General features: G+C 45.1%; 1 protein-coding gene across 8 annotated transcripts in view; it reads left to right on the forward strand.

Annotated features, from left to right (window-relative positions):
* agrn (agrin) overlaps positions 1-14,357 on the forward strand; it is a 481,438-nt gene that overhangs the window by 302,763 nt on the left and 164,318 nt on the right. For all 8 annotated transcript variants that reach the window (XM_033048563.1, XM_033048565.1, XM_033048564.1 and 5 more), the window contains one exon: positions 12,768-12,983. In XM_033048563.1, the coding sequence (XP_032904454.1) occupies positions 12,768-12,983 (216 nt within the window). The remainder of the gene's footprint in view (positions 1-12,767; positions 12,984-14,357) is intronic.

Raw genomic sequence — 14,357 nt, forward strand, 5'->3', positions numbered from 1 at the left:
TCTCTGTGCTGTCAGACATGGCTTGCTGCTCGGAATCTAAAGTGTGTGAACAAGGTGAAACCAATTGACTATTAAACGTTCCATTTCTGACAGATCCACTTAATCGTTAAGAAATAACTAAAGGTAAAAGACAAAATGATGGAATTTATTCCAGAGACTGGAAGTAATGGAGTGATAACTCCCAGACACCAATTATAATCCATCTCGCTTCATGCTGACCCATTGGCCTTGAACTCATCTTGCTTTGCAGCATTTCTACTGAGTAAAAACAAATCACCTCAACGGCTAAAGTTAAATCTATCCCAGCTCTTGATGGAAGCTTGCAGCGTAGACTTTGCAAAGCACTTGATGCATATCTTCCTTGTGTATACTGGAGATTACTGGTGTACACCCATGCAACATATTCCACCTTGGGTAGGGGACTCCAAGGTCAGATACCTTGACCAGTGAAGACCAGTTCTCACTCTGTTCTGGGTGCCAGTGTATCACCTTAACTCCTCACTCCTCAGTTTCAATGGTACCAGACATGAGATGGTCGAGGGCTCCAAGTTCCTAGATGTAAATATCACCAACGTTTTGTCTACAGCCATAAAAAGCACACCAACACCTCAAATTCCTCCGAAGACGAAGGAGAGTTAGTATGTCTTCAATGACACTTACCAACTTTTACAGTTGCACCAGAGAAAATATCCTATCACAACTCAGTATGGGATGTAGCCCAGTGCAGCCAGCCTCACCATCATTGACTCCAACTACACTTTGTGCTGCCTCGGAAAAACAGCCAACACAATCCTTTTTCACCCCAGTCCTTCCCTCTTCTCCCCTCTCACCTTGGGCAGAAGACACACAGACAGAGCTGCCTAGTAGTACGGATTTTCCGTATTTTGTACGGAAATGCGATAAGAATATGGATGTACAGATTTGCTTTGTAAAATACGGATTTTTTTTAAATGAGCCCAACTTCCTGTTTCATCTTGCTGCTTAAAAAATGCAAGGATGTAAAAAGTCACACTGTAACTAAAAATGATAGCAGATTAAATCTATTAGTATTTTACATTTCAAGATTGGATGATTATTTTTGTAAGCTTTGATCTGCCTGCCCTGCTACAGGTTTAAACAGCGCTGTCAGTTTAGCGGGTGGGAATTTAAACGGACAGCGCGATTGCCTTTACACACAGCTGTAGTGCTATTGCCTTTACACATAGCGCTAGGGGCTTTACACATAGCGCTGCGGCCTAAACGCTATGGGTCACAGACTGTTCGCTCAGGGAGGGAGAAGGAGAGAGGGAGTGAGAGGGAGGGAGGGAAGAGAGGGAGGGAGGGAAGAGAGGGAGGGAGGGAAAGAGGGAAAGAGAGGAAGGAGGGAGAGAGAGCGAGGGAGGGAGAGGGAGGCTTCCAAAATGGCTTCTACATCATCATCTGGTGCTAAAAGCAGGAAGCAGCCGTTCAAACAGAAATATACAAAGAGATGGCAATGAATGCACTGTCAAATAAGGTGTGTAGAAGACATGTCAATTGGTAGCAAAGTTATGCACTTGTACTTTTACATGGGTATGACCTCACAGAAAAAAACAAAATATTTTTCAGCAAAATGGCACTGCGCAAAAATACTGGTTTCCTCAGCAAAATACAGATTTTCAGGTACTAGAATACTGAAATGCTCTGACAAAACTTGGCAGCTCTGCCCAGAAGGCACGTGCCACCACATTCTTCCCCGTGGTGCAGCAGTAGAGTTGCTGACTTACAGCGCTTACAAGCGCCGGGGACCCGGGTTCAGTACCGACTACATGTGCTGTCTGTATGAAGTTTGTACATTCTCCCCATGACCTGCATGGGTTTTCTCCGAGATCTTCCTCCAACACTCCAAAGATGTACAGGTTTGTAGGCTAATTGGCTTGGTATAAATGTAAATTGTCCCCAATGTGTGTAGGATAGTGTTAACCCACGGGGATTGCTGGTCGGTGCGGATTCGGTGGGCCAAACGGCCTGTTTCCGTGTTGTATCTCTAAACTAAAATAAACTAAACTCAATGTACCTCCTATTACCTAGGGTGTAGACACGATCTTCCAACCTACCTCATTGGGGAACTTGGGCTTTTTTCTTTGCAACTGTAACACTGTGATGTTGTTACTATATATTCTGCACCCTGGTAATTTTTCTCATTCCATGACATGTTGGACTTGTGTACAAATGGCTTGATTAGACTCATGTATAGTGTGCTTTAATTTGACTGGATAACTTTTCCCTGTACACGTGTCACTAATAAACCAATACCACTTCTCCAACTATAGCTGTGAGTATCTCCTGACTGTGTGGCACCACTCTGTACCTCGCCAGAACAGCAATCTAAATGTGTACAGCTGTGCCTCTTGAGTGGTCTCTATTGTATCAGTTTATCATTGTCAAGTATACCAAGATGCAATAAGATTTTTCTTTTACGTGTTAGCCAGATGGGTCACACCAAACATGAATGCAACAACATACAATAAATAGAGTGCATTTATAGTGTTATGGCTACAAGGAAAGTGCAGATGAAAATAAAACAAATTCAGAGACTGCTGGAAGGTAGCTTGGAACACCGGGAATCTTTAGCATATGAGATGTCCATCAAAATAGTCTTATAAAGCGGGGAATAATTTTGCATCCAAGGTTTTAAACTTTCTGCCCGATGGAAGAGGGGATAATGGAGAATAACTGGGGTATGAGTGATCCTTGATAATATCGGCTACTTTCCAAGGCAGCATGAAGTGTAGATGGCGATGATGGAGGGGGGAGTCTGGTTAGTGTGATGTATTAGGTAGCCTCAAGTCAAGTCGAGAGTCAAGTCAAGAGAGTTTATTGTCATGTGTCCTAGATAGGACAATGAAATTCTTGCTTTGCTTCATCACAACAGAATATAGTAGGCATGAATACAGAACAGATCTTTTTTTTTCTCTTTATATCAGTGAGTCCATATACCGTTATATAAATATATACACACATCAATAAATAAGCAGATAAGGTGCAAATAAACAGATAATGGTCTATTAATGTTCAGAGATTTGTTTGAGTTGAGTTTAATAGCCTGATGGCTGTGGGGAAGAAGCTGTTGCTGAACCTGGACGTTGAAGTCTTCAGGCTCCTGTACCTTCTACCTGAAGGTAGCGGGGAGATGAGTGTGTAGCCAGGATGGTATGGGTCCTTGATGATGCTGCCAGCCTTTTTAAGGCAGCGACTGCGATAGATCCCCTCGATGGTAGGGAGGTCAGAGCCGATGATGGACTGGGCAATGTTTACTACTTTTTGTAGTCTTTTCCGCTCCTGGGCACTCAAGTTGCCGAACCAAGCCACGATACAACCGGTCAGCATGCTCTCTCCTGTGCACCTGTAGAAGTTAGAGAGAGTCCTCCTTGACATACTGACTCTCTGTTAGCTTCTCAGGAAGTAGAGTCGCTGATCTGCTTTCTTAATAATTGACGTGTTGGTTGATAGATTACGTGGCCATTGTAAATTGCCCCAATTGTAGGTGAATGGTGAATTCTGGAGGTAGTCAACAGTAAGATGGGGAGAAGGAAATATGGTGTGTGTATATGGGTGCTGGATGGTCAGTGTGGACTTGGTGGCCCAAAGGGACTTGTTCCTCTGTTGAATTATCCTATGACATGCAGATAAATCGATGGATGGGAGGGGGTCAGAAGCATATGGTCTAAATGGAGGCAAATGGGACTAGCCTTATATGCCAACTTTATCGGCTTGGACAAGGTTCAAAGTTCAAAGTTCAAATTTTTATTTGGTCACATACACCTTTCGGTGTAGTGAAATTCTTTTTGCCATGCAGCACATAAAAAAAAGAATACAACATAACAGTAATAGATAGTTTCAGATAGATACATCAAAACATCCCCCCACAATGGTTCCCATTGTGGGGAAAGGCACAAAGTCCAGTCCCATCCCCATGTCCACCCATAGTCGGGCCTCCTTACTCGAGACCCGCAGCTCCGCCGATGCCGGGCCGGCACTGCTGCCGCCGCTGCTGAGCCGGTGCCGCCGCCGCTGCTGAGCCCGTGCCGTCGCCGGTGCTGAGCCGGTGCCGCCGCCGCTGCTGAGCCGGTGCCGCTGCCGCCGCCGATGCCGAAGCTCCAGGCGGTCCCCTCAGGAGACGCCGCTCCAGGCCCGCTGGTAGGTCGCTGGGACGGGTCGAAGCTGCAGCCCGAAGAAAAGCTGCATCTCCGACCAGGTAGGGACCCTGAAAATTAGTTTCCCCCTCCCCTCCCCTCCCCTCCCCCCCTCCCCCACACATAAAAAGCTAGAACTCCTCAAACCAAAACACTAAACTAACTAAAAATAAGAAAAAGAGACGAAAAAAACAGACAGCTGCAGGCTAGGCAGCCATTGGACGGCGCCCCTCCCCCTTTCCAAAGGTCCAAAGGTCCTGTTTCTGTGTTGTACAGCTCTGTGATTCTGTGACAAAAATTCTTCATTTTGGTTTATGTCAAACCTTTATCCTGAACATATGTCTCCTACTTTAGAATGTGTACCCAATTAATCAAATTAAAACACTAAAATGTGCACAGTTCCTTGATAGGGTTTTTTTACTGAGACCTAAACTGTTTTTCTCTTTTCACGGATGCTGCCTGACCCACTGAGTATTTCTAGTGATTACGGTGTTATTTCAGATTTCCTTCATCTGCGGGTATTTCTGCTTCACATTTACTGTTATATTCGTTGCCGCTTGAAGAACTGCTCCTCTCTCCACCGTGATTTCCATCTGTCTCTTCTAGCCTGTTTAGATGAGGGGTCTTTTCCCACACATGCTGCCTGACTTGCTGAGTAGTTTCTGTTTATTTTTCTCTTTCCAATCTTCCAAGTCAATGCCACATTGGGTTAAATCACAACTGTTTTTGAAATGATCTCGTTACCTGCCTTGGTTAAGTAATCCATAAAACCTTCAATTAACATAAATTAGAAATGAAATTATGGCTGGAGATTGGTATGGATCCTCATTATTAAACTCAAAATATTTATTTCCAGTTCCCTGCATCCACGTATTAAAATTTATAAAATTGCCGTAGCTGAATAATTGAGCTTCAGTCGTCTGGTGGAACGCAAAGAAATGAAAGCTTGTTACAGCAGGCAGTCAGATTAAAGGGCAGATTAGTCAGCTCTGAGGATGAGCGTGTCCTCCGGGTAATGAGCAATATCACACTGCAACAAAGATGTTACGGGCTGCCTTGTTAATAACGACAATGCAACGAAGCAGAGGCAAGTTCAGAGCAGAGGAAACAAAGAAAGAGAAAAGGGGGAAGTGAACATAATAGGTTGGAAATGTACGGTGGATGATTAATTAATGTGTCAAGATTCAACAGAATTATAAATTTAATTCTAAGCTGCCCGCTTTTGTGGACTTTACATTATTCAACAATTTATGCCTCTTTAAAAAATAAAACCTGTCTGCAGAGCATTAAGTGAGTGAAGTCGCCTCGGCCGTATCTCCTCGCCTTTGCCAGTTTGCCGTGCCTGCCCAACTTTCATCTTTCTCGGTTTATTTCTCTTCCATTTAGTTGTGATTGATGAGGGGGGGACTCAGCTCCTGTTCCTCTCGTTGGATGCAGACCAACCTGTTGTGTGGGCCCAGCGCTTTGTGTGTGCAGGCCAACTTGTCTGTTCTTGGTTCAGAGGCAAATGTTTACCTCTTAATCGCCACGCCAGCACATTCTCAGATTCCGCCTTGTAAGACGGGGTGGGCACTCTGCCAGTCATACTCAGTATTGATGTGCGCGCCAATGTTGTTCAGAAGAACGAGAAAAAACAAAATTATTATGCTTTGTACTGTGGAGGGTTCAAGAACAGAGAGAGCTGATGTTCATATGTGCACAAAAATCTAAGATGACAAGAATAATTAATGGAACTTTTAGACAAATAAATAATAGATTCCAAACGCTAAAACTAGATGCATAAATAACGTTTCTCTGGAACATCAGAGGTTGAGTGGATGCTTGACAGACGTATTATAACCTCATGAGAGACATAGATAGGGTAGACAGTCAAAACCTTTATCTCAAGGTGGAAATGTCCAACACTAGTGGGCACAGCTATAAGGAGAGAAGGGGACATTTTAATGGAGATGTACAGGCAAGTTTTTTTACACAGAGTGTAGTGGGGGTCTTGAATGCATTGCCAAGGTTGGTGGTGGAGCCAGATGTTCTGTGTTGAAATCCCAAGAAGTTACGTTAAGTTTACAACTTCTTCTGCAGCTGTATAGGGCTTTGGTGAGACCACATCTGGAGTATTATGTACACTTTTGGTCACCTAATTTGAGGAAGGACATCCTTGTGATTGAGGCAGTGCAGCGTAGGTTCACGAGATTGATCCCTGGGATGGCGGGGCTGTCATATGAGGAAAGATTGAAAAGACTAGGCTTGTATTCACTGGAGTTTAGAAGGATGAGGGGCTTCTTATAGAAACATATAAAATAGTAAGATTAAACGAGAACTTACCAGTTTGAAGTTTGATCTGTATTTTATGAGGAGTTACGATGAGGGATTACGTGAAGAAGCCCACCACGACGCATGCGTGTCATTCTTCAAAGCAGCGGTGTGAAATCACAGATAACTGTAATGACTAAACATAGTAAGATTAGAGAAGAGATACCAGTTAAGTATATGATCAAGGGTGGGAGCGGAGGGCACGTAATCCCTCATCGTAACTCCTCATAAAATACAGATCAAACTTCAAACTGGTAAGTTCTCGTTTAATCTTACTATTTTACTTCGGAGTCACGTGAGTGACTACGTGAAGATTTTAAAGCTCTGTGATTTCATGCCGTGGAAACGAGTCCATGCATCACGTCTGCCTTGATGACTGTAGGAGGAATTGTGTTAACATAATTTGGACATGAATTCGACATTGAAATCATAAAATTTATTAACACAAATTTATAACCCCTTTTTATGGGTTTAAATTAATTTACAGAACTTAAAATTGTTTCTGCAAACGTTCCAGGTTTCATTACTGGTTTATTGTAAAATAATTGGAATGTTTTTTCCCCAGACCATCCTGCTGCCTTGAGGATTTGGTCCATTGGTACATCCAACTGTATCGCTGCCGATGTAGCTGCAGCCATGGTGGAATGAGATTTAAAAATATTAGTATCCACCCCAGCCTGTGTTAGCACCTGTTTCAGCCATCTTGAGATGGCCTGGACCGTCACTCTTTTGTGTGGTTGCTAGTGGCTGACCAAAAAGTGCCTTCTCATTGCCTCTTAGGATTTTCGTTTTCTCCATGTATAACGACAGATGTCTTACTATACACAGACGGTCATCTGTTGGGTATGACCTAAATTGCATATTGAGGCCTGCTGATCCCTGTCTGTTCTGCTTACTAACTCATAGATATGAAACGTAATATTTTCTGTTGAGGAAGTCATGTTGTCCAGTCTTAGTTTATGCAGTGACTGTACCCTCTGTGCCGTGACCAATGCCATTAGCATGACTGTTTTTAATGTCAGTCTGTGTAGGGACAGAGCTGTTGCTGGAGACCAATTCCTGAGCATCTTCAGGACAATACTTACATCCCATATTTGGGAGTACCTGGTTCTTGGGGGATTAGTATTAACAATTCCCCTCATAAGTTTTGTTACCAGTGGGTAAGTCCCAACAGAGTAACGCTCTGTCCCCTGCCATAGGTAAGTCGATAGGGCACTTCTGGCGCAGTTGATGGCACTGTAACTGAGCCCCTCATCATAGTGGAGGCCTGCCAGATATTCCAGAACAGACGGGATGTTCATGTCTCTGTAGCTGATGTTGTTTTTAAGACAGTGCATCGCCCACTTCCTGATATAGACCAGATACTGTTTTTTGGTTGACTGTCTTTGGGCCGCCGAGATCATGTTCACTGTTCGGTCCGTCAGTCCCAGTTGTAGTAGAGGTGTTTTTAAAACTCTACAAATTAATAAGTTCAAATGTTTATGGCATGGGTGGCTATCCCTTGTTACGGGATGTAGCAATAAATCTGGTCTATGTGGGATGGTGATACATGGTTCTAATACCATGTTTAATACCACTGGGAACCATGGTTGAGTAGACCAATTGGGTACTACCAAAATACCAGACGCAGAGTCTTGTTGTATTTTCCTTAATACCCGACTGATGAGGCAGAAAGGAGGGAATGCGTAAATAAACAATTTCCCCCCAATGCAGCGAAAATGCATCTGTCGCCGCTGCCCCAGGGTCTGGTTCCCATGAAACATAATTTGATAACTGGTGGTTAAGTCTGGATGCGAATAGATCGATATCTGGTGTTCCATATTTTGCTGTAATATCAGCAAATACTTTTTTATTCAACATCCATTCGGTGTTTTCATTAAATTTGCGTGACCTGGTGTCTGCCACTAAATTTAGTCTTCCTGGTAGGTAAGTGGCTGATATACAAATATCTCTCTGGATACACCATTGCCAAATTCTATTAGCCAGATTGTCACATGATGTCGATTTGTTTCCACCCATGTGGTTAATGTATGCTACCACGGTGGTATTGTCTATCTGTAGTCTAACATGCTGGTGATATGACCCAGTACAATATGACTTTAGGCCATGGAATGCACCCAACATTTCCAGGTAGTTTATGCCCAGTGTGAGTAATAATGATGCCTCCTGAGCAGTCAATCTACCTCCACAGCTGGTGATGGTATTGGTGGCTCCCCACCCAAGTGCACTGGCATCAGTTTGTAGTACCATGGAAGGGTTACTGACAATGATTGGATTGGAACAAAGCCAGATGTTATCTATCCACCATTTTAGTTCCATTTTATCTTTGATTGGTAGTTTCATAGGTCTGTCAAAGTGACCTGCATTAATTTAGAGTGCTTGTATTTTTGCTCTCTGTAAGTTTTGGTAATGTAGAGGTCCAAATTGTGTGGCTGGAAAGGCAGCCACCATTTTGCCAATTACTTTTGCTACCAATCTGATGGATGGTTTGCTGATGTCAATGAGGTTATTGCAAGCCTCTATTAAATCTCTAGCCTTTCCTTTAGGCAGAGTCACCGACATGTGAACTGAGTCAATGGTGAACCCCAAATAGTCCATAGTAGTGGAAGGCGTTAGTTTAGATTTAACTGGATGGATAATAAATCCCAGTTTTTCAAATAACTGTTTTGTGGCTGTTACAGTTTGTTTGGCCAATTCCAAAGTTTTGCCCACAATGAGTATGTCATCTAAATATGCCATGACCATGTGTTTACGTTTCCGTAGAAACGCTAGGGCTGGTTTCAAAATTTTGTGAACAGCCTGGGGCTGATGATAACTCATTTGGCAGTGCTTTATACTGTCAGAGTTGTCCCATCCAGTTGAATTTTAAGTAACATCTGTGGTCACCTCCTATAGGCACTGAATAGTAAGCATCTTTTAAATCGATGCTGGCCATGAAGTAACCTTTGGAAATTAATTGTTTAGCAGTAACAAAGGTTTCCATTTTGTCAGATCTATGATGATGCGACAACCACCATCTTTTTTGTTTTTGGTAAATATATTGGCCACGAATTCTAATGGGTCGTGTTGAGTTTTCTCAATTACACCTTTTACGTAAAGCCGCTCCAGTTCAGCTTGCGCTTTTGATTTTTCTTTATCAGAAAGCACGAACATTCGGTTCGGTATATGTTGAAATGGAGGGCTGTACTTGTGTATAAACTCTATTGTATATCCCTGGATACTGCTTAAGATGTAAGTATCGGTTGTTAACATGCTCCATGCATTCAGAAAAGAGTGTAATCTGCCCCCAACCTCCATGCTCCCTGTATTTTGTAGGGAACCAGACCCACCTACCTCCATAGTTACCAGTGGCAGGTTTACTTCTTTTTGTAGGTTCTTCGCTGCTGTTGTTGCGCTGGTGTCTGGATTTTCGGTTTGGTTGGCGTTGGAGGTCCCCGCATCTTCCAAGAAGTCCGGCCTGGGCCATGGCCTAAAAAAGACTCATGTTTTGTGTACCGGGCCTTCGAGCTTTCACCAGTTCTGCTGGTGGGTGCGTAGGGGTGCTGTCTTTGGCTGTAGTGGGTTTTTGTTGGAGTCCCTTTTATCAGTCCAGTAGGTTCTCTCGTTCCTGCACCCCTTGCACACTTGTCTTTCCTTCTGCGGACCCCTCTTCCAGGTCAGCCCAGAACTGACCCGCAGTGCTCCCCTCTGATGAGGTAGAAGCACTGTGCAGCCCTTCAAGAGGTACTGCTGTGGGTTTATCATAGGGCCCACAGTGACCCGACTCCATCTCCCGGAGTCTGTCACGTTGGAGCAAATGCTCCACACACCGCTCCATCCGGCTCCAGCGCTCTCGGTCGCTGGCCGCCCGCGGTTGTTCAAAGTCGGACTCCTCTGAGTCCACGACCTTGTTTGTTTTTGTGTCTAGCCTTTCCACCCGGCCGCGTGGATCTGGCCGGTGCGGAGGCGACATCGGGCACAGCTGATCCCACTATCGGTGATCCAAGTGCCGCTGGCTGCTGCTGGCTGCCCGCTGCTCTGCGGTCCTCCCTCACCAGCTTTGTCTTTACTGCCCTGCTGTGGAGTGGATCTGGCCGGTGCGGAGGCGACATCGGGCACAGCTGATCCCATTATAGGTGATTCAAGTGCCACTGGCCGCTGCTAGCCCACCAGCTTTGTCGCAGCCCGTTGGTTTCTCCACCTGTAATCAGCATGGGAAAACACAAAAAGACCGCAGCTCTTACCTGCAGGTCCAGGTTTAAATTGTCGCTACGGGGGAACTTCGTTCCACCCCGTCTCCTGCCGTTTTCGACTTGTCAAAAAGTCGACGGCCCCATTTGAATAGTTTCCCGGCCGGCCGTGGTGTTCTGGCCGGCGCGGGACCAAACGTCGGCACAGCTGATCCCTTACGGGGCTTGTGCCTTCAGCTGCTGCTGGCTCCCGCAACTTTGCGGTCCTCCCCAGCCAGCTTCACTCGCAGCACTTGTGGACACTATTTTGTCCAGCTTCCCCCCCCCTGTGTAAAAACAGCGCGGGGACAAAAACTACCGCAGAGTAAATCACTTACCTGCAGGTCGCGGTTTCAAACTTACCGCTGCGGGGGAACGCTGCACCCCGCCTGTCGTTTCGCAAGCGTGAAAGCGATATGACACGCATGCGTCGTGGCGGGCTTCTTCACGTAGTCACTCACGTGACTCCGAAGTAAAATTATAAAAGGACTGGACAAGCTAGATGCAGGAAAAATGTTCCCAATGGTGGGCGAGTCCAGAACCAGGGCCAACGGTCTTAGAATAGAAGGCAGGCCATTTAAGACTGAGGTGAGAAAAAACGTTTTCACCCAGAGAGTTGTGAATTTGTGGCATTCCCTGCCACAGAGGGCAGTGGAGGCCAAATCACCGGATGGATTTAAGAGAGAGTTAGATAGAGCTCTAGGGGCTAGTGTAATCAAGGGATATGGGGAGAAGGCAGTCACGGGTTATTGATTGGGGACGATCAGCCATGATCACGATGAATGGCGGTGCTGGCTCGAAGGGCCATATGGCCTCCTCCTGCACCTATTTTCTATGTTCTATGTTCTATGTTTATATAAAACACAAATTTCATGGCAAATTCTGGGCACTGCAAGTTTGGAAGGACGGGAATGCTGTTGACAAGGTGAAGGTGAGGGTGACCAATGGTATCCACTACTACCACTCAAAACAAACTCGCAGATGCAGGAAGTCTGACCTAAAAATGTGCAGCAGGGACCAGGCGATGCAGAAAAGGAGAGCAGAGATAATGTTCAGGTGTCACTGTGTGGGACCTGGGGAGAAGTTGGAGAACCCTCGGCTCTTCCTTGAAAGACGTGAAGACAAAAGAGAGATGTGATGGAGATGTTTAAAATCGTGAGCAGGACAGGTGATGGTCTACCCTTTCCAGAGGCTGGAGGAGTATTAATTAGGGAGGACCAGTAGAAAGTGATTGGGGCGGCACAGTGGTGCAGCTGGTAGAGTTGCTGCCTCACAGTGCCAGAGACCCGGGTTTGATCTTGACCTCAGGTGCTGCCGGTGTGGAGGTTGCACGTTTTCCCTGTGACCGTGTGGGTTTCCTCTGGGTGCCTCGGTTTCCTCCCACATACCAAAGTCAAACATCAGCTTGTGGGTTAAATGGCCTCTGCAAATTGTGCCTAGTGTGCAGGGAGTGGATGTGAAAGTGGGATAACATAGAACGGGTGGTGGATGGTCGGCGTGGACACGGTGGGCCGAAGGGCCTGCATCCATGCTGTATCTCTTAAGCTAAACTAAAGTAGAGGAACTTATCGCCTTTTAGGTTAGGATTTAGAATCCTTGCCTGAGAAGAAAAAGAATACAGATTTATTTAGGAGTCTTCAGAAGAGACTTGCATAAATATCCCTTTAATCATTGCTTCCAATATTTGCCTGTTGATGTAGTTGCAGCATTGTATCTAGATGGGCCTGGTCTACGTTTCCAGGGTAACATTGCCACAGAAGGCAGTGGAGGCCAAGTCAATGGATATTTTTAAGGCAGAGATAGATAGATTCTTGATTAGTACGGGTGTCAGGGGTTATGAGGAGAAGGCAGGAGGAAGAGATAGATCAGCCATGTTTGAATGGTGGGATTGACTTGATGGGCCAGATGGCCTAATTCTATCAGGCCATCCTATCACTTATGAACTTATAAACTGAGATGAACATTTGTGATCAGTTATTAAGCTTCTCATTTTGTGTTAGAAGTCTAATCTAATTTGGTGCAGTGGTGCAGCACCTGGAAACATTAGATAAAGATTATGTCTCTGACTGTGTTCTCTCTCTCCTTTCCCCCCCAGTATGTAGAGGTGTCCTCTGTGGATTTGGAGCCGTCTGCGAAAAGGATCTCAAAGAGCCGGCCAAGGGAACATGTATCTGCAAGAGAGGCGCCTGCCCGTCTGTTGTGGCCCCGGTCTGCGGGTCGGACTATTCCACGTACAGCAACGAGTGTGAGCTGGAAATGGCCCAGTGTACTCAGCAGCGTAGGATCAAGGTTATCAGCAAAGGATCTTGTGGTAAGTCCTGAGATTGATTTGGGAAAACAAATACTGGTTTGAGTGATTAAAAACATCTGGCTGTAAACAATTTGCATTTGTACGGCATTTGAAGTATTGGCATGGTTGCCATGTAGCCCAATATGAAAACCAATCATGCTCCAACTGGTGGAGCAGACTTGAAGGGCCGAATGGCCTAATTTTGCTCCTATATCTTATTAAAGCAAGTGCGTGGACTGTTTGAGTTTGCATTCCTTGTATTGGAGTTTAGAAGGATGACGGGTGACACTAAAGATCCGAAGGAGCATTGACATTTGGTGAGGCCACAACTAGAGTATTATATTCAGTTTTGGTCACCCTGCAATGGGAAGGATGTCACTACATTGGAAAGAATGCAGAGAAGATTTACAAGGGTGTTACCAGGACTCGATGACCTGAGCTATAGGATGAGATTGTGCAGGCTCGGACTTTATTCCTTGGAGTGCAGGTGGCTGAGAGGTGATCTTATAAAGATGTATAAAATCAGGAGGGGAAAAGATGGGGGGAATGCACAGAGTCTTTTACCCAGTGTAGGGGAATCAAGAGCGAGAGGACAAGTTGAGAGGGGAAAGATTTAATAGGAACCCAATGGGCAACTTTTACTCTCAGAGGTTGGTAGATGTTTGGAAAGAGGTAGTTGAGGCAGATACAATAACAACATTTAAAATACACTTGGACAGGTATATGGATAGGAAAGGTTTAGAAGGAGGTACACAAAATTGCTGGAGGAACTCAGCGGGTGCAGCAGCATCTATGGAGCGAAGGAAATAGGCGACGTTTCGGGCCGAAACCCTTCTTCAGACAGAAGGATATGGACCAAATGGCATATTGGCTAGCATGGACGGGTTGGGCTGAAGGGCCTGTTTCCGTGCTGTATGACTCCATGATCGAGTGCATATTGAGCAAAGAACAAAGTGCTGGAGAAACAGCAGGCCAGGCAGCATCTGGGGAGGGAAATAATGGACGATAATTTGGGTCAGGACCATTCTTCCACCAGTGGGAAAGTCACAAACAAGGAGACATAGCCACTGTATAAAACAAGGGACTGGTCATTTCAAAATGAGATGTGTAGAAATGTCTTCTTCTTTGGCTGCTGTGTTTCCTACATTATTGGTATTGGCAAAGGTTTATTATTGTCACTGAGAAATGCAAACCTTTGTTTGTGTGCTGCCCAGTCAATTCATATTATACATGAGTACAATCAAGCTGTAGACAATAACAACATTACAACAATGTCTGCGGGCAGCTTGGTGGCGCAGCGGTAGAGTTGCTGGAATACAGCGGCAGAGACCCGGGTTCGATTCTGACTTGTCTGTACGGAGTTTGTACGTCCTCTCCGTGACCTGCGTGGGTTTT

The sequence above is a fragment of the Amblyraja radiata genome, chromosome 31 (genome assembly GCF_010909765.2).
Source record: "Amblyraja radiata isolate CabotCenter1 chromosome 31, sAmbRad1.1.pri, whole genome shotgun sequence".
NCBI lineage: Eukaryota > Metazoa > Chordata > Chondrichthyes > Rajiformes > Rajidae > Amblyraja > Amblyraja radiata.